The sequence below is a fragment of the Pseudochaenichthys georgianus genome, chromosome 3 (genome assembly GCF_902827115.2).
Source record: "Pseudochaenichthys georgianus chromosome 3, fPseGeo1.2, whole genome shotgun sequence".
In the NCBI taxonomy this organism is placed as follows: Eukaryota; Metazoa; Chordata; class Actinopteri; order Perciformes; family Channichthyidae; genus Pseudochaenichthys; species Pseudochaenichthys georgianus.
The window spans coordinates 33,933,290-33,954,663 of NC_047505.1; the positions used below are offsets into that span (position 1 = coordinate 33,933,290).

Sequence of the window (21,374 nt, forward strand, 5' to 3'; positions counted from 1 at the left end):
TCTTTTTCTCCCGTCCCACCTGTCGAGAGCGGGCCCTCTCCACGCCACGAGGCGACCAAGATGGACGCCCCTCTCCCTCACACCAGAAGAGTCAGGGACTCGGTGGCTCGACTCTGCAGCTGCGGGTTGAAGATCTCGGGCACAGACACACACCAGGTCTGTTCGTCCTAACTCGGGCTGGAACACGCCCGAGGCGCGATCGACAACCCCGGCTCATGCGGACATTGTGTCCGCTTCACCGTTAAGAGCCTCCGCCGACGGTTAGCAAGACAAGCTAGCCTGTCGGAACAGGACCCCCCCCATGTCCACGGACCCGCCGGCCGGCAGTCAAGACATGGGGGCATCCGCCACAGAGAGTGAACCCCTCTCCGTGTTGGTCTGGGGCTCATTATCTGCTATGGCTATAGAACCGGAATCCCGCGCCCTGGCAGGCCGGGACCCGGTGACGGTAAGACACGCGGGAACGGTTTCCCACGCTCCACCAAGCTGGGGCTCCCGGTTATACCTCACCATGGTCTCACCCGCGGAGGATGTCCTCGGGCTGGACTACGAGGAGGACGCCTTGGCGTTCCTCCTGTCCGAATCGGATGAACAGGAAGAGGACACCTTCATGTCACCGGCTCAGGCTGCAAAGCCTGAGGCAAGTGCTGCTCTCCCGGGCGATAGCGCACCAGCTTCGCCCGGTCTGAGCATGGACCTGCAGGCCGTGTGCAAACGTTTCTGCGGTCAGACTCAACGTTCCGTGGCCTGAAATGGCCAAGGAGACCTCCAGGTCCTGCTACGAGGGGAAACACCTTCGCCAAGCAGCAGGCAAAAAGAGGCAACTCCTCCCGGTCTTCCCGGAAATGTTGGATGAAGTGTGTAGTGGACATTTTTATTATATCCTTATATGCTTAAACCAAATGCTTCTCATTTCCTGAGATGTGCTGTTTTCTTCTATCTACTGCTCTTTGGGTTTATTCCCAAGCGCTTCAAGGCCACAGAGCTGCTTTGGCTACTGGGTTGAGACTCACACAAAGTCACACAAGAACTTCCCTACTCTGGGAACCGTTATGCTATCTACAGCTCAAGGACAGATGTCTAATAACAATGTGACCGTGTGAAGACAGATTTCTGAACTTCCCACTCCTTCTTGTATATAAGCTTTGCTAACATATTGTATGGCGCACACTCACGCAGACTATTCTATGCTCTGTGAGACCTGTGTCTATTTTTATTGTATCTTATGTATTTGAAGCTTCAAATAAATAACTAGAAAGACAGCTCTGTCTGATTCACCATTTATTTGTTTTGATCACTTTGACTTGTACTCTCCACAGTGTTGGGTCCTAGATTTCCATAACAAGTGTCGGTCTCTCCCTTCAGCAACAAGGTCCCAATCCAGGGTGCCTCCTCCCTAGACTGCGACGGAATGAGGTGGGCCCGTCACCAAGCAGGAACCCCACGCTGCCAGCAAAGTCGGACCGTTTTCAGTCAGCAATGACTGAAAAGTCCTACAAAGCTGCAGCGTTGTCTGCCAGGGCCCTGAATGTGTCCTCGCTGCTAACTGCCTACCAAGCGGAGCTCTGCGAGGACCTGTCGGGTAACCCGGGGGCAGCCACTCTGGACGAGATGGCAGCGGTCACGGACATTTGTCTCCGTGTCCAACGCTGCGCCGTCCAGGCCACGGGCAAGGTAATGGGGATCATGGTGGTGCAGGAAAGAGTGAGATGGCTCAACCTCACCAACCTCCCAGACCGGGAAAAGGAGGATGTGCTGGATATGCCCATCGTTCCCGAGGGAATTTTCGGCTCCGCTCTCGCCTCCATGCAAAGGAGGTGTGAGACGAAAAAGAGGGAGGACGAGGCACTCCACCTCTGCCTCCCTCGAAGGGTCCAGCCGCTGCTTTCGCAGCAGCAGTCCTCTGCTTTCGCAGCAGCAGTCCTCTGCCCAGGCTGCCTCGAACTCTGCTCGGTTTAAAGCACCGAAGACGCAGAGGCAGCAGCCCACCCCGAGTCCCCAGCCCAGGCTGGGGACAAGGGCAAGCTGGCCTAGAAATTCTCCGGTTCCGGCTGCAGCTCAGGCTCAGCCAACCCAGAATTTCGGCCAGCAGTTGAGGAAGAAGAAGCGAGCGGCGTGACAGCCCCTCCTTCTTCCCTCCGTGAATGTGTTCCGGCCGCCTCGAGAGATGCCTAAACACCATCCTCAAGTCCGCACAAACACATGTCACACGTTGATTGATTCCTCTGTCATAAAACATTTGCCGCTGACGCATCCAGGCTTCAGGCCGAGGGCGCAGCTCAAAAAGATGAAAAGAAAATCAATAAAACCAATAAACAGCCCGCCAATTTTTTCCCCTTTTGAGAGCAGCTACGGCATCTCTCAAAAGGCGGATTATTGACGGGTCTGTGAAGGCACCACCACCACGCGCACGCGCAGTGCCGGCTGGGGTCGTGAAGGCTCCACTGTCACACGCAGGCACAGTGCCGGCTGGAGCTGTTAAGGCACCACCGTCACACGCATGCGCAGTGCCGGCTGGAGCCGTAAACGTGACATCTCAGCTGGCTCTAAGGAGCATACAGCAGGAGATACTCACGACATCTGCCTGGGTTTCTCAAAACAGTTACACATTATCTGTTTACACAAGCCCAGAGAGTCAACCCATATTCTGGAGAGAGAGGTTCTCTCTCTCTCTCTCTCTCTCTCTCTCTCTCTCTCTCTCTCTCTCTCTCTCTCTCTCTCTCTCTCCTAGAAAGAAGGGTTTTATCTATAATGCCCGCCGAGCAGAGTCAGATTACGCAGACAAATGTCCTCGTAAAGCACCGGCTCAACATGGGTCTCATAATAAAACTAAAGTAGTATTGGTTATTATGTAATGCGTAGTGGCACTACACCCAACTTTTCTAGTGCGGGACGCGCCTACGGGTGCTGTCCTTTCACGGAAGGTGGTCACCACGGACGCATGTCAGACAGGCTGATAGGGTATTTACGAAGGTCGCCCGGTGAGAGGTCTCTAGAACAGAGACCTCCAGCGGGCGCACGTAAATTACCCGGAGCTTTTAGCGGTGTTCCCCACCCTAAAACACTTCCTGCCTTCTCTCAGAGGACACCATGTCCTCGTGAGGACAGACAACACGATATCGTGTATGAACCGCCAAGGGAGGTTGCGTTGTCTCCAGTCACACACACTGGCACACAAACTGATCCCTTGGAGTGGCAGACGTCTCCTCTCTCTGAGAGCGACGCATGTACCAGGAGTGATGCACCTCGGGACAGAACTACTGTCCAGAGGTGCATCACTCTATGCAGACTGGACTCCACATCCAAGGATCGTGACGGAGTCCGCTGTGGGTGCGTTACGGCGAAGCCGCGTTAAATCTGTTCGCATAAAGAAAACATGCTCAATGACAGCTCTTTAATGCACGATTTAAACGCACTGTTAGGCGGGGACGCACTCGTACACGATTGACCTCCGGGTCCTCTGTACGCGTTCCCACCCCTGGCTCTGTTACCCCCAACTCTGGCCAGAGTGAAGGAGCAACGCCACACAATTACTCTGATGTTTCCGCCCTAGCCCGCTGGCCGGGCTGGCGGAGATATATCAGCTGTTGTGCGGGCAGCCATGGCAGCCCCCACCACGCAGGGACAGATTGTCTCAGGCGGGGGGGGGGGAGATCCTTCACCCACGCCCAGAGCGCGGGGCACTATGGGCCTGACCCGTGAGTGGTACAATCTGAATACAGTGGGACTCCCTCAGAAGGTGATAAACACTATTCAGAGTGCGAGAGCTTCCTCCACCAGGTCTCTTTACGACTGTAAGTGGAGGGTGTTTGAGGAGTGGTGCCTTCAAGAAGAGCACATCTCTTTTCAATGTCCTGTCGGGGTGATTTTATCATCTCTACAGGACTTGATCGATAAACACAGAGCTTTCTCCACGATCAAGGTGTACCTGGCTGCTATTGCTGCATGCCATGTGGGCTTTGAGGGTAAGACGGCTAGCCAACATCCTTTGGTCTGCCGTTTTATGAAGGGAGCTCTCAGGCTCCTCCCTGTCTCCAGGTCACTGGTGCCCTTATGGGACCTGGCAGTGGTTTTAAATGGGCTCAGAATGACCCCATTTGAACCCCTGGAAGGAGCTGACATGAAACATCTGTCACTCAAGACAGTGCTGTTACTGGCCCTGGCATCCGCCAAGCGGGTCAGTGATATTCATGCACTGTCTGTACATCCCTCATGCACTCAGTTCGCCCCAGGGCAAACGAGAGTGTTGTTGAAGCCCAACCCTGCCTTTACACCAAAGGTGGTTGGTTCGTGTACCCCGATTGACATTGAGGCAGTTCCTCCGCCGCTGGTTTCCTCCGGGGAGCAGCAGCAGAATCTGTTGTGTCCAGTCGGGGCTTTACACACATATATGGACAGATCAAAGGAGCTTCGTCTTAATGACCAACTCTTCGTGTCCTGGGCTAACCCTCACAAGGGCAAGCCTGTTACTAAGCAACGGCTCTCCCACTGGATTGTGGAGGCAATTGCTTTGGCCTATACGAGTCAGAATTTGCAAGCACCTTCGGGTCTGCAGGCTCACTCGGCGCTTGGCTACATCCTTCCATAACTTTACTTTGAGATATATACCTTTTGTCAAGTGAGTTTTGTTTTGAAGTACGACTTAGTTTTTGTTATTTAACTACTTTCTATTTTTGGAAAGTACGACTTAGTTTTGTTATTAAACAACATTCTATTTTTGGACAACTGTCACCGAGTCTTGCTTTTGGTTCCTGTGTCCTGTGTCTCAGTTCACAACACAATGCTGGACACAACTGGCTTTCATACTAGTTGAGAGGTCACTATCTCACCAAGCTCTGGCAAGGGGAATTATGGCGTCGCTAACAAATATCTGGGCTAAGACTTTGTTTTTCCTGCCCGGGTTGAATTGTTAGAGTTTGATTAGCAACTTGAGACACAAGGCAAAGTTGACATCTACAACCAAAGGATTTCACGTGACGCTGGTTTAGCTAACTATAGCTAAACAAAAACTGCGTTTTTGGGCAGACAATAGCCGAGTGGTTCTGCCTCTTCTGTTCTCCTTACAAGAGGTGTCCCTGCATACGACGAAATCCCGCTCAAATTTGATTGGTCGATGCAACTCAGACTACAATTAGAAGATATATGAATACAGAATCTAGAGATTAAGTCACAGTCATGTTCGTACGAGTTCAACTGAGATTTAAGATGAGCAAACAGAAACTCTCTGCAGCAGGTGAACATGAGAGTTCTTCCCTTTATTATGGGGTTTTGGTCCTTTGTTAAGATAAAAAGAAAGAAGCTATTTGACAATGTCACCTTCTCTAGCTTATTGAGATCAACCACGAATCAGGAAAACAATCAGCATTGTATCGATGTTGGAAGGGATCAAGAGTTGCAGCTTTAATTTTGTCCTCTTTCTGTAATGTCCCAACATAAAAAGCATTTTACTAATTGATCAAAGAGTAATGTGCACTTGCTCTGATTTGACTGGCCAGCAAAGTTTATAAAAACATGACGATTCTGCAAAAGATAAGCCAGCCAATATTAACTTTTTTGATGACCCTGTGTATTTCCCCCCAGAGCAATCTGCCTCAGAGCCCCCACTGCGTCTCTGCAGATCTTTCGACATATATACAACCCAGACATTCATCTTTCTCTTTTGCATTTTACCGATGACTGCTTTGCCAACCAGACGTAGTTGAGTGCCAGGTTTTCAGCTAGGTTGCTTCGTTGCTTCATGAGGAAATATATAGCGAAGAGGAGGAATGGGGATGGTATGTAACAAGCGGGCTTTTAACATTCGGTCTCACACCGATGAGTCTCAGCTCATCCTTTACTGGGTGTTAAACACGGATCACGAGACAACCCAAAAATATCAACGTAAAAGCAGAGGATGGAGACGAGAAGATGGGGAGTCAGCTCATCACTGCAAAGCACACCGAGACATGGGAATTAAGTGAAGTTGACAACTTGAAATATTAGAGCCTCTCTCGAAAATGTAAGGTGTGTGTGTGTGTGTGTGTGTGTGTGTGTGTGTGTGTGTGTGTGTGTGTGTGTGTGTGTGTGTGTGTGTGTGTGTGTGTGTGTGTGTGTGTGTGTGTGTGTGTGTGTGTGTGTGTGTGTGTGTGTGTGTGTGTGTGTGTGTGTGTGTGTGTGTGTGTGTGTGTGTGTGTGTGTGTGTGTGTGTGTGTGTTCTTGAAGTGGGAGAAAGGACAAACTGTTCTTTCCACCATTATGGGGCTCACTGGTAGCACTGGAGTGCGGGCAGGACGCTCTGGAGGGTCCTCAGAGTAATGAGTAGCAGCAGGCTAAGTGCCTACTTAGTTGTTATGAAAAAGGTGCAACAGGAAAGTGAATTACAGCTGTTCAGCGACACCTCGTCACAGACCAGGAGCGTAAACTACATGACATCATAACACACGTTTTAAAAGCCACAGACTGAGGTCACTGCAGAGATGTTGGAAAACCACCAAGTTAAATGAAAGTAAACAGCAGTGCGATGATTGATGAAATCCCATCTAATTAGTTGATCAATATGAGAGTTAAGGGCGGCCGGTGGACCATGAGTGCTCTGGTCTGAGAGCATGTGTGCTGACTGCACTCTCCATTTAATCTAAACTGACAAGATGAGTAAAGCAGCAGAGGAGACACGGCCTTATTGACAGCTGGGAGTAAAAGGCTGCATCTAAAATAACAAACGGCCCAGTGGACCTTTGTGTTGAGTCCCACAATAATAAAATAATGCTTTTCTCACACTGTTACAGCTGGACGGTCATCAATTAGTACTGTAAGACTTGTGATGTCGTTGTATAATGTCATTTAAATTGACATCATAAAAAAAAGCTTTTTTCTTCACTGGGTGTATTAAAATAACTTCTTCTACAACCTGTGATTCACTAAACAATCAGATTAACCTCATTTAAAAAACGCCTTTGTTGTGTCTTGCTATGCAGGTGGTAAGGAAATACTGTCATTGTGCTCTGAGGATCGTCCTTGGTGGTGTATTGTAAGTCATTAATTGCAAATTATTTTTCTCTAATCAACGTTAAGTCTACTAAATGTCAGACTAAATACATAAAAAATGTTCATCCCAGTATCTCAAAGGCCAATTTGATGTCTTTAATTGTCTTGTCTTTGTCAGTCCAAATCCTATAGAAAAGCAGGAAAGCTCCACATGAGGCTGAAAGAGAATGATCTTCCATTTTGAATCAAAAACATTACTTAAACCAATAATCAATTTTCAAATAAGTGCCTATTATTGTTTTGTCAATCAACCAATTGATTTGTCAACTAATCATTGCAGCTCTAATTGATTTTTTTCTTCTACATTTCTATGCTGTGAGTTCCACACACATTATATAACACCCCTGAACCTGGGCAAATAAAACCCAAGAGATCACTATACGTTCAGTACTTTTTGAGTGAACTGATCCTTTAATGGTTCCCTGCAGAGCCATATAATAGAAGAGTTATGACATCTCCGTTCACTCCAATGGACCACTTTTTTACAGCAATGGCGGATCGTGGAGCCTCTCAATCGTTCCCCGGAAGTTAGCGCCAAGGCTAGCAGAGCTGTAGAGTTGCAGCATAATAGACCGTTCGTGACAGACTTTTAAAGGTAAGAAGAAGTTTAAAGATTTATATTGCGGATATTATCAGTACATCTGATTCAAATGAACATGTGTATTAAAGGATGTCAGTGGATTATCCCTAAATTAGTAGATTTAGGGAACGTTTACAGATAACAGATTAAGCTAGGATACTGAAGCAAGTTAGCAACAGACGTTGAATAGCCTTTTAATTGTAAATTCCGTTCTCTTAATGTCATTTCGTCCAACGTTGTTGAATTAGAGAAGAGGGGCTTCTAAACGGGATTGTATGCAGGGGTGGAGGGAGTTAAATATTAGATAAATATAACTTTGGTGCGTGTAAGAGTGAGTGTTTTTAGCAGAGCCATATTGTGTCCTTGTGATTATGTTGATTATTACCTGTCTGTATAATGTTGCAGCTCAGCTGATTTTGGATTGATGGCAAAGGGAGAGGGGCTTAAGTGAGAGTGAATACACAAGGTAAGTTTAATACTACTGTTTTATATAAGTAAGCATACTAAACATGTATTCTATCACTGTATTATATAAGTAATCTTGTTAGTAACCTACTGTATGGCAGGTGGAGGGGCAGTGATGTTACAGGTGGAGGAGCAAAACTGCAAGACTGCAAACTCACAAGACAGAGAAATCAAAGTTTTTTCTCCAGAGAAGAGGTTGATTTCACTTCAATTTTGTGGAAATGGCAAAAAAAAAAACTTGAGAGCTGTAACCAAGACAACTGTAACAACATGAGTAGAGAGCCACCAAGGTTTTTCAAGTCCCTCTCTTACTCCATTTTGCCAACCCAAACTTCCAGGTACATGACGGGACACCTTGCTTGTTTTTGTTGTTTGCGCTCCTCTGGCTGGGTGCTGGCAGGTGGAGGGCAGTGATGTTGGCAGGTGGAGGGGCAGTGATGTTACGGGTGGAGGGGCAGTGATGTTAGCTGGGTGCTGGCAGGTGGAAGAGCAATGTTTAGTCCAAATATTTCCATTGCAACGGCTAATGGAAATGATTGCAGCTGTGGATCTGTTTGGGGGTTGCTGGATGTGGTAGCTTGGCTGCTGTTGTTCCTTTTCACCTTTTTGGATTGGCTCTTGCTTCCAAAATGGCCATCTTTTAATTTTATTTTTTTCCTGTCATTTCTGATTTGTTTGGCCTCAATTCTCAGCCTCAGCCATATGAAACTTTTTAAGAGTTTTTGTTGTACTCCACAGCATGACGGAAGCCTGCTGGAGAGGGCCTGAGCTTCTTTCTCCAAGACACCCACTGCGTTGGGGAGCTGCATGAGGGAGGAACCAGTCTTGGTCCTAAATAGTTCCTCAATTTGGTGAATGAAGTCAAAGGCTTCTTGGGAGGGACGACAAAGAGCACCTGCCTTGAAGTCTTTCAAGTCCACTAACAAGCTGTTGTCACCAGAAGGACTCTCATCATGGTGCTCTGTTGCAATTTTGCATTTTTCACAGATGCTGGCAAACTTGATGATGTTGTGGACGATGTAGCCTGCAAGATGGAAGAGAATACATTTCTCAGTTTTTGTGAGGTCAGGTGCTGCTGCTCTGTTCACCGCCATCAGCTGTTCCACTCTGACTGATGGAGTGATTTTTGGCTCCCCTGTGTCCAGGAAGTCTGCCAAAAAGCTACTGTGGTCTTCCTGGTAGCTCCCAGAGCTGATGGTGGTGAGGAACTGCCCCACAGATATGATTCTCAGTGCATGATGGAATTCCACTGGAGTTGGGACAGGATTTTTAGACCTCACACAGCTGAATGTATTTTCAAGGCAGTCTTACGTGAACCTTGACGTTAACACAAACCTGTGTCCTTGTGTAAGCATCTCCTCTTGTATAGCCAAAATTGATGTTGTTGCCATTATCACCCCTGTTTGAACAGGCTTCCAACCTCCCTTTTGACCTATCTTTATCCCACGAAACAGATGGACGATGTTCTGGAGGAAGGTGATGGCCTTTTGGTACTCCTCCATCTTGAGCCTGCTCAGGGCTGTAATTGGATGGCGAGATGACATCAGATCAAACCAACGATCAACCTGCTCCAGGAACCACGCTGTCGTCAGGTATGACAGAGGGCGGTTTTCTTGCTGCACCATGTATTTCAGCCCAGCACTTGTAGCCTTACTGAACACATTTAGAGCAAGACCAACCTTCATCTTATCAAATTGACTTGGCTCGATGGCTGCAGCTGAAAGATGGGGAGCTATTTTTAAGGCCATCCCTTCCTGAAAGGTCAATAAGTCCTTAATGGGGACCACAGAAACCTCGTTAGAGGGGAGGTTCTCTCTGTTAACAACATCCTCAGGAATTATGAAGACCTGCCCACGGACAAGGGCACTTTTTAAATTGTTTACCAGATGTGCGACATCGGGCATGAAATAGAGCTGCCTGTCTGGTGTTGCTGGATGTGGCAACGATGTTTTATTTTGGTCCACCCCAAAGGATTTCCACATGGCTCGGTTAGGGCTACCCATGTCGGTGGTGATATCAAGCACATGTAGCCCTATGGATGCTGCCCTCTGTATTATATCAATAATGATTGGCCTGTACTCTGCTCCATTGGTAGAATTGCCAGTGTAATGATATGCCACTACTTGCTTCCACCGTGTTGTGTTTCCAGCCAACATAAACACACAAGCATGTGTTGCCACCCCTGTGTGACCTGGTAAAGTCACATCACCGTACAGTTTGCCTGTAATCATGTCTAACTCCAAACTTGGTGTGATTGCCATTTCATCCAAGGTCAACACACACTCCCTTTCAAGGTCTGTCAATCTATCTGCCTTCAATTTTAGGAAATCAAAGACATCTGTCAACACACCAGGCTCAAACTTAACACATTGCATCCTTCTTTGCAGTGTCCTTATTCCTGGAAGGGGAATCTTCAATTCCTGCAGAGTTTTGTAACCCGTTGGTCCGCTCGCAAAGCGAATTTTTAAAGCCTTCTTAATTGTCTCATTGCTCCATTTCATCCCCTTTGTGGTGAGTCTGCCTAATGCCTTAAGTTGGTCTTTTGAAAACGTTTTCTTATATTTCTTGTCCCTAATTTTCATTGTTTTCTTGAGAGCTGCATTTTCCTTTCTGATTTTTCTTAGTGCAGCCTTTGCTTTTTTGGTGATTCCTTCTTGGCTCTTTAATTTTATCTGTTTGACTGGCTGCTGGTTCCCTCGTATGCTGACTGGCTGCTGGTTCCCTCGTATGCTGACTGGCTGCTGGTTCCCTCGTATGCTGACTGGCTGCTGGCTGAGTGGGTGGTGTCCGCCCTCCCTGTCTCTCCTCACTAGCCATGTCCTCTCTTTCTTCACCCTCACTTTCCTTTCTCTCAGTCTCCTCATCCCTTCTTCCCTCAATCTTTGAGACTAATGTAAGTAGAAGACATGACACTGTACATTTTCATACTTTCAGTTCATACTTATTATACCTGTGTCACCTTTCACACTATAGCTGTGATCATGAGCTATGGGCTTTGTAGATACAGGTCCCGGGGTGAATCGTGGTGCAGGGGCCCTTCTCTTTTTGACCACAGGGCGATGCACGAAGATGGTGGGTATAGCCTCTGCTCTCAGCCTAGTCTTGCCCTTTTTTGTCTTGACAAACTGGTCTGCATCAAAATGTGCCTGCGGAGTGACTTGAGGTTACTTCACACACAGAAAAACTCAGTTTTGTCTGCCCACATACATATTCCATAGTGGTTGAATACACAGTATTAGGAAACACTTTATACTTACTGGACATGTTATACTCATTACATACTGTATATAAAATATGACCAAGAATGTGAGACAACTTTATAGAAATTCATATCACATCTGTTACTGATACCTGATACATACTTTGTTAAACTCACAAATAATAAAGTTCCATAACTTCAGTTGGGAACAGAGACCACACCTTATCTCCCCAAGGCAATTTCCCATCCAATAGGTGTGCTATATAGGTGTGTATAACCCTTTCTCCTGTCTCTTACTCCCTCTTTCAGCACAAGAACCAGAGGGGGATTCAATGGAGCCTGAATACCTGCACTGAGACCCTCACCCTGCACCCTGAGTCTCAACTCTGTGTTTTTCAAGCCTTTCCCTGTTTTTTTGTATTAAACAAAACATTAAGCTTTCCCAATGGTGTGGTTTTCGTTTTGTGAAAAAGTGCAAATGCAGTGTTTGTATATAAATCACATATTTTTTTGCTGTTGGTCGTGAAATTTCTCCTGCTGACTTGAGCCAGACATTTTTTCCTCCGCTCTGTGTCAGTGGGGAAGCCGTACATTCGTACTCCTTTCTCGGAGCGATTTGAGCATCCCCAGGCAGCACAGCAAACCATGGTGGAGACTAGGAGGCAGCACAGCAAACCATGGTGGCGACTAGGAGGCAGCACAGCAAACCAGGACAACACGGAGGAAAAGGCACAGACAAAACTGCATGATATGCTATTCAATGTTTATTGAATTCCATGTATTTGCAATGGATGTTCCTAAAACAACACATTTAACATCATCATCATCATCATGCTTCTGCTGCTAGTCCTTTGATAGTCACCTGTCGGTCTCCTGTCCTTTCTGAAAGCCATAAAGATGACATTAGTCATTTAGATCATTTGTGTCCTCAATTACCATGGGATTACTGAAACTACCATGAATTTAAGAAAATGGTAGAAATGAATCTAATCTGAATTTTAAAGCATTACTTTAGATCCCCTCCCTCTAAATATATCAATAAACATTAGAAAGTGATGCTCCTGACTGCCATACAAGTTTAAGAAGATAATATTGGTTTTAAAGAATTCAAAGCTATAAATAAACAGCAACAGGCTCTTTAACCAAGGCACTGTTAGCCTAACATGTAAACTGTTGTTCACACTAATCCTAATATTATCACTTAATATTAGCAAATTCTATTTTATTTTTTAAAACATAATTATTGATGTAAATACATACACATATCGATTTGTTGTATAAATATTGCAAATCAAAACCTTTATTCACTAATAATTACCAAAAATCGTAGTTCTATCTCCTGTTATCAATGCATTCACATTGCCCGCCATGAACTTCCGGGGAACGATCCTCGTCTACATGAACCACGTGACGATAACCGTTTTTGGACTTCCGTTGTCGTAACTCTTCTATTATATGGCTCTGGTTCCCTGCATCTCTGTATTATCCACACATATCTGGATCTATCACCATCATGAATTTTTATATTTAACTATAGTGAATTTTAAATGTTGTAGAGTTTTACACACACGTTGCAGAATCAACAATATCTATTTGTTTTGGTTTTGGCAGCTCATCATCACTATGTGCTAAAGTGCAGCAATTGTCTATGTATTATACATTGAATGTTTCATTTCACTTTTCTTAACCCAGCTCTCTGCATCAGAAGGCTATCAGGGGGCACATCTTTCTACAGATTCTGTGCTACAACTCCAAAGAAAGGCAAAAGAAAGAGACAGAGACACTAATTACTTCAGTGGAATAGAAACCTAGAGGCGCATTCACACCGCAGTACTTTTCCCACAAAGGTTAATCAGAACTTAGTTCATGAGAACTCTTTAGTTCTCATGAACTAAGTACAGATCGCGTTCACACCGGAATAAATCCCTGGGAGAGGATTAGGCAAATGAAGCCGCTGACGTCACTTCTTCGTCTTCTGCTTTAGATGTACTGGCAGGCAACCACTTCACGGCGTATACTGCCGCCCAAAGTCCCCGGCCGGAAGTCCCCGGAGTTGGGGATTTACTTCCGAGTAAATTGCCAGAACGCCGACACCTCCTCATCTCCACCGCTCCCATGTTTTATTTTGTGTTGCCATAAGTTAGTCTCTCTGCGTTTCTGCGCTGGGCTAATGCTAATGCTAATCATGCTAATGCGAGGATAATAAAATGGCGGCTTCACAACACTTTTTGGGAGTTTTACGGGGCGTGGTTTGCATTCCGCCCAGCCAATCAGACATAGGAACCTTTTTCTCCCACGAAAGTCCCTGCTCTCTAGCAGGGACGGAAAAGGGGGTGAAAAGGTTCTCTTTAGGCGCATTCACACTGTGGTACTTTTCCCACAAAGGTTCATGCGAACTTAGTTCATGATCGCGTTCACACCAAAAAGAGCCGGTACTAAAATTAGTTCATGCGAACCCTTTTACCCCCTCGAAAGTCCCTGCTAGAGAGCAGGGACTTTCTCTTTTGTGAGAAAAGAGCTATATTTCTGATTGGCTGGGCGGATTGCAAACCACGCCCCGTAAAACTCCCAAAAAGTTTTGTGAAGCCGCCATTTTATTATCCTCGCATTAGCATTATTAGCATTAGCATTAGCCCAGCGCAGAAACGCAGAGAGACTAACTTATGGCAACACAAAATAAAACATGGGAGCGGTGGAGATGAGGAGGTGTCGGCGTTCTGGCGATTTACTCGGAAGGCTTCAGTAGAAGCTGCTGGGACTCCCAGCAGCTTCTACTGAAGCCAGTCCCCAACTCCGGGGACTTCCGGCCGGGGACTTTGGGCGGCAGTATAAGCCGTGAAGTGGTTTGCGGCCTGCCAGTAAGCCCAAAGCAGAAGAAGAAGAAGTGACGTCAGCGGCTTCATTTGCCTAATCCACCCCCAGGGACTTTTTCCGGTGTGAACGCGATCTGTACTTAGTTCATGTGAACTAAAGAGTTCGCATGAACTAAGTTCGCATGAACCTTTGTGGGAAAAGTACCGCAGTGTGAATGCGCCTCTTGAACTAATTTTAGTTCCGGCTCTTTTTGGTGTGAACACAACATTTCGGAACTAAAGTGGGAAAGGTACTGCGGTACTGCGGTGTGAACGCGCCTAATGTGACCTGGAACTGAAACTATGAGTCATTGTGATCTCTTTGTAAAACCATACAAAAGAAAGTTACATATAAAGCCAAACACTTCTTTGACACTGAGGTGGAAGTATTACGACTCACAGGAGGAGACTGATTGAACGTAACTCTTATCTCTGTTCACTTTGATGTTATGAGTCTGACATCAAAAGAAATACAAAAATGGTCTCAGTATTTCTGATAACAACCAAATCTTAAAATAACTGACTTCATTTTCAACAGAAATCACAATGATGACCATTTCCAACCAACACTGCAGACTTCACTTTGAAGTATGATATATGTGCACACATTGTGTTTTTGTCTCTCAAGATCTGTTGCCAGGATACAAGCGAAGCCTAATAAGCCAGTTAATTAATAATGATTCGTACTCCCCTGCTGGAGAAAAAGAACTGAACCCATCAACTAAATGATCAAATCAAAACAATTCACCTCTTTGTCTTCGTCTGCTGCTCTCTGTTTCTCACTGAAACCACTCAGAAAAGGGAAAAAATGCAAAATGCAGACCAAATGTTTCTGCAACAACCAGATAAGATCCAAATCCAAAGTCTTTCCAATTTCCTATAGGCAAAAAGGCAATAACCTTGATGAGAAAACTCTGATTCATTCAAGCTTCAAGACAGAAACGCAGAAAAACAAAAGCCCACTGGATGTATGACACAGCAGTGCTTTGCGCCAATGTGAATGTCAGCATGCTAACATGCTCATTATTTTTGCAGGTATCTTTTCATAAACCAAAAATAAAATTGTCTGGGAACAATGAGCGTAACAAACCTTGTGTCAAATACCCCAGCACATTTTTTTGTACAAAATTGCATTTTAATAAAGCCAATGGTTGGAATATGTTGGTGCTGAACAAAATAGAGACCCAACCATGCTACCAACCCCAATAGTCCTACAATATCCAATTTATCAAAAAGCCCATCATCCTGTAAAAAAAACCAGCCCATTGCTCTGAAAATACACACTCCTAGCATAAAAGAAGAACACATATGATTCATTATTTTGCAGAATGACAGCAATATTTGTTTTCCTTCTATGGTGAAGTTATGACATGTCCCACTCTGCCTCTGATGGGTGAGCACTCACTGCCTTGGTTGGTCAGGTTTAGGCATGAGTTTTGAGATTGGTAAAAGAGAAGGTAAGAATATCAGGTTTAGCCAATCAGAGTCAGAGTAGAGGGGCCATGCCTTCGCTGCATTCTGTGAAAGTATTATCCACATGTGCTTATGTTTGTTCCAGAGAAAGTGTGTATTTTACTTTAGCAAAAATAGGAACAAAAATTGTATTGTTGGGATTTTTGTAATTATGGCTCAATGGAGAACAATGGAATAGCATGATGTAGACGAACATTGCCATCCTTCGAGTCGAGGTAGAAAGCAAACGGTTGACAACTTTATTCCAACATGGACCTTTGCCTTCTTTCCACACACAGAAACACACCAAGACAAAGAGGTTGACAGCATCCGAATATGCTCCGCATCACAACCCCCTACAAAACACTTTGGAGCTTCTATTCAAACACTCGCTCAGACAGATTAACGCAGAATTTGCTGACGGTTTGTGCTGGAAATGCTGCAGAGAGAGCTGCCTCACAACAAATACCAAGAATAACGCCTTAAGCCATCTTTGTTACGGCACTGTCTGTATATTTGGGTTGTTGGAGTGTTACTTTGAGAGCAGCTGTACACATAATTACCATTCATCTTCTACCACACAACCAGGCCGGAGGAGGAAAAAGGAGAGGAATAAATCCTTCTCTGGAAAGAGAGGCAATATCAGTGGTTCAGAGAGGAAGCATCACAATCTAATGTGAATGTGTAAAGGATGCCTGCAGTTCTTCCTTCTGATGGATTTACATATACACATATTTTGCACCTCTTGTCTCTATTCTCCATGACAGGAACATATGAAAGGAAAATAGATGCTTTTTGTGTATTCATGTGTGTCTGTGTTGGACACTTGGATCTCTTCCGATCATTAAATTGTGAAGATGCGAGGTGAACAGTAATTAGTTCTGCTTGTCAGCCAGTGACAGCTTCAGAGGCCCACGTCGCCTTTTTTAACCGAGACCCAGCAGGGCGGTATGATTCACGCCCAACAGGTAAACGTGCTGCTAATGTTTTTAAAGAAAGGCTGGAGGCCGCTGTTTGGTCGGCCTCTGCAGCCTCAGAGTGTGCAACACTCTGCATCATCTTTGTCACCAATTATGAATGACTAATTGTGACATGTACAGGAAGTGACTGTGGCTGGCTACTGGAGTGCCTAAGTGCTACAGGAGGGGTGTGGGATGATTACAAGCCCCAGGTTGGGTGCAAGAAAGACCAAGATATGAGTAGGATTAGTCTCTGTTGGCCAGTCAAGTGTGTGTGTGGGTGCGTGTGTGTGTGGGTTTGCGTTATTGTGCTGTCACACACACAAATCTAAACATCAAAGCTGTAAAACATGTTTTCCTACAGAGTGTGGAAGATCAAAATGTGGGAGACATATGCTTTGTTATGCACAACACTGAAGTGGGATGTGTGTGTGTGTGTGTGTGTGTGTGTGTGTGTGTGTGTGTGTGTGTGTGTGTGTGTGTGTGTGTGTGTGTGTGTGTGTGTGTGTGTGTGTGTGTGTGTGTGTGTGTGTGTGTGTGTGTGTGTGTGTGTGTGTGTGTGTGTGTGTGTGTGTGTGTGTGTGTGTGTGTGTGTATGTGTGTATGTGTGTTCTACAGTGATTGCTCTGTGTAGGATGTAAAGATTACGCCTTCTGTGACTGATATGAAAATGAACAATGCCAGTCAGCACAAAGATCCTTAATGACATCCCACAGTGACCACACAAAGACACACACACCTACATCATGCACAAACACACACGTTACCTTACACAAACACACAAGCAGGGTATTTTGTCAACCTCCTCATTTGCTCAGTTAACCCACATGATAGGAAGCTCTACATAAAGTCTTCAAGGTTCAATGCTAAAGCACAGATGCCATAATATCAAGAAGTTGTTTTACTCCTTGTAACAGAGACACTTGTCTGCAGGATATCAGAGGTTCATTTAAAGTGCACCTATCATGCTATATAATAGCAATAGCATAGGTCTCAGATATTTAAAAATATATAAAAACATGTTGTGTTTTGCTCAAAATACCAAACAGATCACCCATTCTAGCCATGCCTCATATCCCTCTATTTCACTTCCTGTTTCAAAATTGCTGATTTTATGTATAAAGCTGTTTTGATGTTGAGTTGTCTTATTTAGGCTACTCAGACAAAAACATAATATACAAGGATCTATATATAGTGTATGACAAGGATCCAGCTTTCTAAGGAAATCAGCTTCTGACGGCGCTTTCAATAATCACAGATACTGCATTTCCTGCTATTATATCTTGACATTTAAGATCAGATTTAATGCGGGCTGAATAAATCTTTTCCAGGCCACGTTTCACATAAGAAGCATTTAAACTAATTTGAAGACTTCTTTTTTTCCACAGTTCAGAGCTCAAAACTTTACAGAGAGTAACTTCCAATGTCTGATTGGTGATGGAACACAAGCAGAGTCCCCAGATGTGGAGCTGATATCAGACGCGTTATCTGGGGATCTGGGTTTCGGGACCACTGAGGCCCATGGCTCTTCTTCCTAGCTATTTGTTTTCAGCACCTGGCTTAGCTTAAGTTACACTAAACCTTATCTTAGCTGTGCCTTACACACAGTTCCTCTAAAGTCTTGATAAGATTTAATATCCTTTACTGGGCCATTTTTCATTGACACCTCTTCATTAGTGAGATCAGTTTGTGAGTGAAGATTAGTCTCTTTTGATGTTTGGTGCAAACATAAAATACAAAACATATTGAAAAACAGTTTTATGTGTAGCTGAAATAAACCAAGATCATCAGATGTAGAAAAAGGAAGGTTGATGGTCTGCCTGAAGACAAAATGATTTTTCTTTGTTTATTGGATTTACATTAGATTAAAGATAAAGTACATGTCATGTTCCCATTATAAGAACATCACTAAACTTTTAATAAAATAGCATTCATCTCTGAGAAGATTTGTATGGATTGATGAATATTTGAAAGAAAATGCTTTCGCTGTGTTTAAGAAGAGAGCCTTTTTTTGGGCATGTTTTGCTGTTTGCAGTGTAATCAATAATTGTTTTGGTCGAGGAGATTTTGTGCCTCTGCAGCTGTATATTTGTTGTTTGTGCATGACACAATAAATAATGAACACACAGTCAGGGGACAAAGGTATAGGTTTTGGTGCACAAAGAAAGCAGGAGGTAAGATTCAGCACAACAGGCTGACAGATCTCCAATCAGCCTGAGGAATCGATCAAGAATGTGCATTGACCTTTGCCCTCTGACCCCTGTGGTTACCTCTCTTCCCTGTAACTATACACTCCCACACAGAAGGGAACTGACACATGTTCCCTCACTCTCCCCCTCATTTTATCTCTCTCTCGTACAACAACACCCATTCATTGACCCTTTATATTTCCATCACTGCATTATGAAAAGCAACACACACACACACACACACACACACACACACACACACACACACACACACACACACACACACACACACACACACACACACACACACACACACGCACACACACACACGCACACACACACACCACACACACACACACACACACACACACACACACACACACACACACACACACACACACACACACACACACACACACACACAAACACAGATGGCCCTTGTGCCACAGACCTCCCCTCAACCCTGCACTCTACCCTGCTGCGTCTATAATTAATGGGGCAGCCCTGCTTCGGGTCTGTGGCTGAAAATCAGGGATGTGTGTGCATTCATAAATATTTACGTAAAACACCATGAAAATTTAACATGAAAAACAACATCTCAAACATAACATGCTCTACTGTACACACCAAGGAGCACTGTAAAGCATTCAAAAATAAATACCCTGCTCTTTGACAATATCTGTGTGTGTGCGTGTGTGCGCGCGCGCGCGTGTGGTATCACTGATGATTAGCTCAAAACGAATTGCCTAAGATTGTCACAAAAATTCATTTAGAAACCTAATTTCTTCCTGGCGATGGCGATGGCACCCCAATTAGTTCAGCTCTCTTAGACTGAAGAACGGAACCTCTTTGGAACATAACACACATCAAGTAGCTTATAGTATCGATATAGGTTGTTATCATAGACACCACGTTGAGATCATTATGCATACAGATTATCGATAGCCTACTGTATTGATGCAAACTACCAATCTGTAAGGAATTAGCTGCTACACCACCTTTCTTCTTCTTTACAACATAAACAACTCACATCATGTTTAATGCCACCAAATAGACGCAGCAGTGTGTAATGTAGTACTCACAGAGAAACCTGCCCAGAAGGGGCACGAGTGGCGGACTCTGGGGGAGGTGGTGAGAGCCAGAGCCGCGAAGCTGACGGCCAGGATGAGACTCCCCAGGACCATCTGAGAGACCCCTAGTGCCAGCATGATCCTGGTCCGGGTCCGGTACTCCCTCAGCCGGGACAGGCTGCGGGACAGCGACGCGGGGCTCAGGGACCCCGGGCCGCCCATGCTGCTGCCGCCGCGGTGCAGCGCGCTCACCGGCATGGTCACTGAGGGGTACGACAAACTCAGCAGCACAAATAAACGAAATTACATCCACAGACAGCCGAGTCGTTGAGTTTCCTGCAGTGCGCTGGTTAACGGTACACTGGAGGTCAGTATCCGGTGTGGATGATCCTCATCAATTAGGATGCTCGGAGTCGCTCCAATTAGAGCTGCTCTGCGACGGATGGGAAGAGAAAGGTGAGGAAAGCGCGGACTGTGCGAGCCAACAGATGTTTACCATAACACTCATCCAAAGTACGAGGATTCTCAAGTCAAAACGCACCAAAAAAAGAGCTGGGGTTCTCGGCGTCTGCTCCGGCAAAGAGCCCATTCCTCAAAAGTGGAAACACAAAAAGGCAAAAGCGCATCATCCTGCTGTCATCCAGCCTTGCACCATTATCACGCTGTCATGCTCGCCTCTGCAGGCTCTCCAACTCCTCTAAAGCGAGAGCGAATAAAAGGAAAGGTGCACTCCTGTACGATTAAACAGAGAAAAAACGTTGAAATAAGGCAGAAATCATCGGGGTTTTAGGTGTCTAGTTAAATATCTGCAGTTGTGAGCGAGCAGCGTTTTCTCTGTGTGAGGTTTTCACAGACGACAGCAGCTCTCGCAGCCAGGACAGGAGATGCACACTGCGTATTGGAGAGGTGCCACTCTGTGCGTCTTCATGGCGGCGAGCTGCACGGAGTGTGTTTTTACTACGAGAGTGGAGGAGGGGAGGAGGAGGGTTCTCTACTATCAGGCACCATCAAAAACCTGCGCCTGATTTGTTACTCGCTGCTGGTGAGGTAGTGGTGGAGGAAAACGTGAGCATAGCCAATATTAATAAGGTTATTTTGTTTTAGTAAAGGAGTTCACGTTTTTAAAGCGTGAAGAATAGTGTTATTCATCATGTAATCAGGATTAAAAAACAATCCTATGTTTAAGTTCTTGTGGGTGTAAACATTTGTTCAAGTGACCGTATAAACCTCCAGCCGCAGCATCAGGACATCATCGACTGCATTGTCATTGAACAATGTCTCTGTTTGTCCTTCAGGCTGCAGGTATAGTGAATAATGCGACACACCTCCTCTTCAGGATCCTGCCTGAAGAGCTTCTTAAAATTAGACTGGGCACATTATTAAATAATTAGTGATTATTACAAAATCTCATGTCAGGTTCACATTCGTTCAGGCTTTTGATCAGTGCTGAAAAGTACAAATATTCACAGGCTACTTAAACAGTTGAAGGTATAGGTTCCTGCTTTGCTTGAATATTTTCCAATGTAGCTATATGCTTCTTTAGATTTCTGCTCCATTCAATTTGAAATCCAATATTATATCCCCC

The 21,374-nt window shown here is 45.1% G+C and overlaps 1 protein-coding gene and 1 long non-coding RNA gene across 3 annotated transcripts in view; one reads left to right on the forward strand and one right to left on the reverse strand.

Moving 5' to 3' along the window:
• fam189a1 (family with sequence similarity 189 member A1) overlaps window positions 1-20,687 on the reverse strand; it is a 107,636-nt gene extending 86,949 nt beyond the window's left edge. For both annotated transcript variants that reach the window (XM_034103679.1, XM_034103670.1), the window contains exon 1: window positions 19,802-20,687. In XM_034103679.1, the coding sequence (XP_033959570.1) occupies window positions 19,802-20,047 (246 nt within the window). In that variant the 5' untranslated portion in view covers window positions 20,048-20,687. The remainder of the gene's footprint in view (window positions 1-19,801) is intronic.
• Window positions 9,380-11,708, forward strand: LOC117461769 (uncharacterized). The gene is made up of 3 exons (XR_004553749.2): window positions 9,380-9,415; window positions 9,523-9,660; window positions 11,577-11,708. It is a non-coding gene; the product is annotated as an uncharacterized lncRNA (long non-coding RNA).
• Window positions 20,688-21,374: the final 687 nt, after the last annotated feature.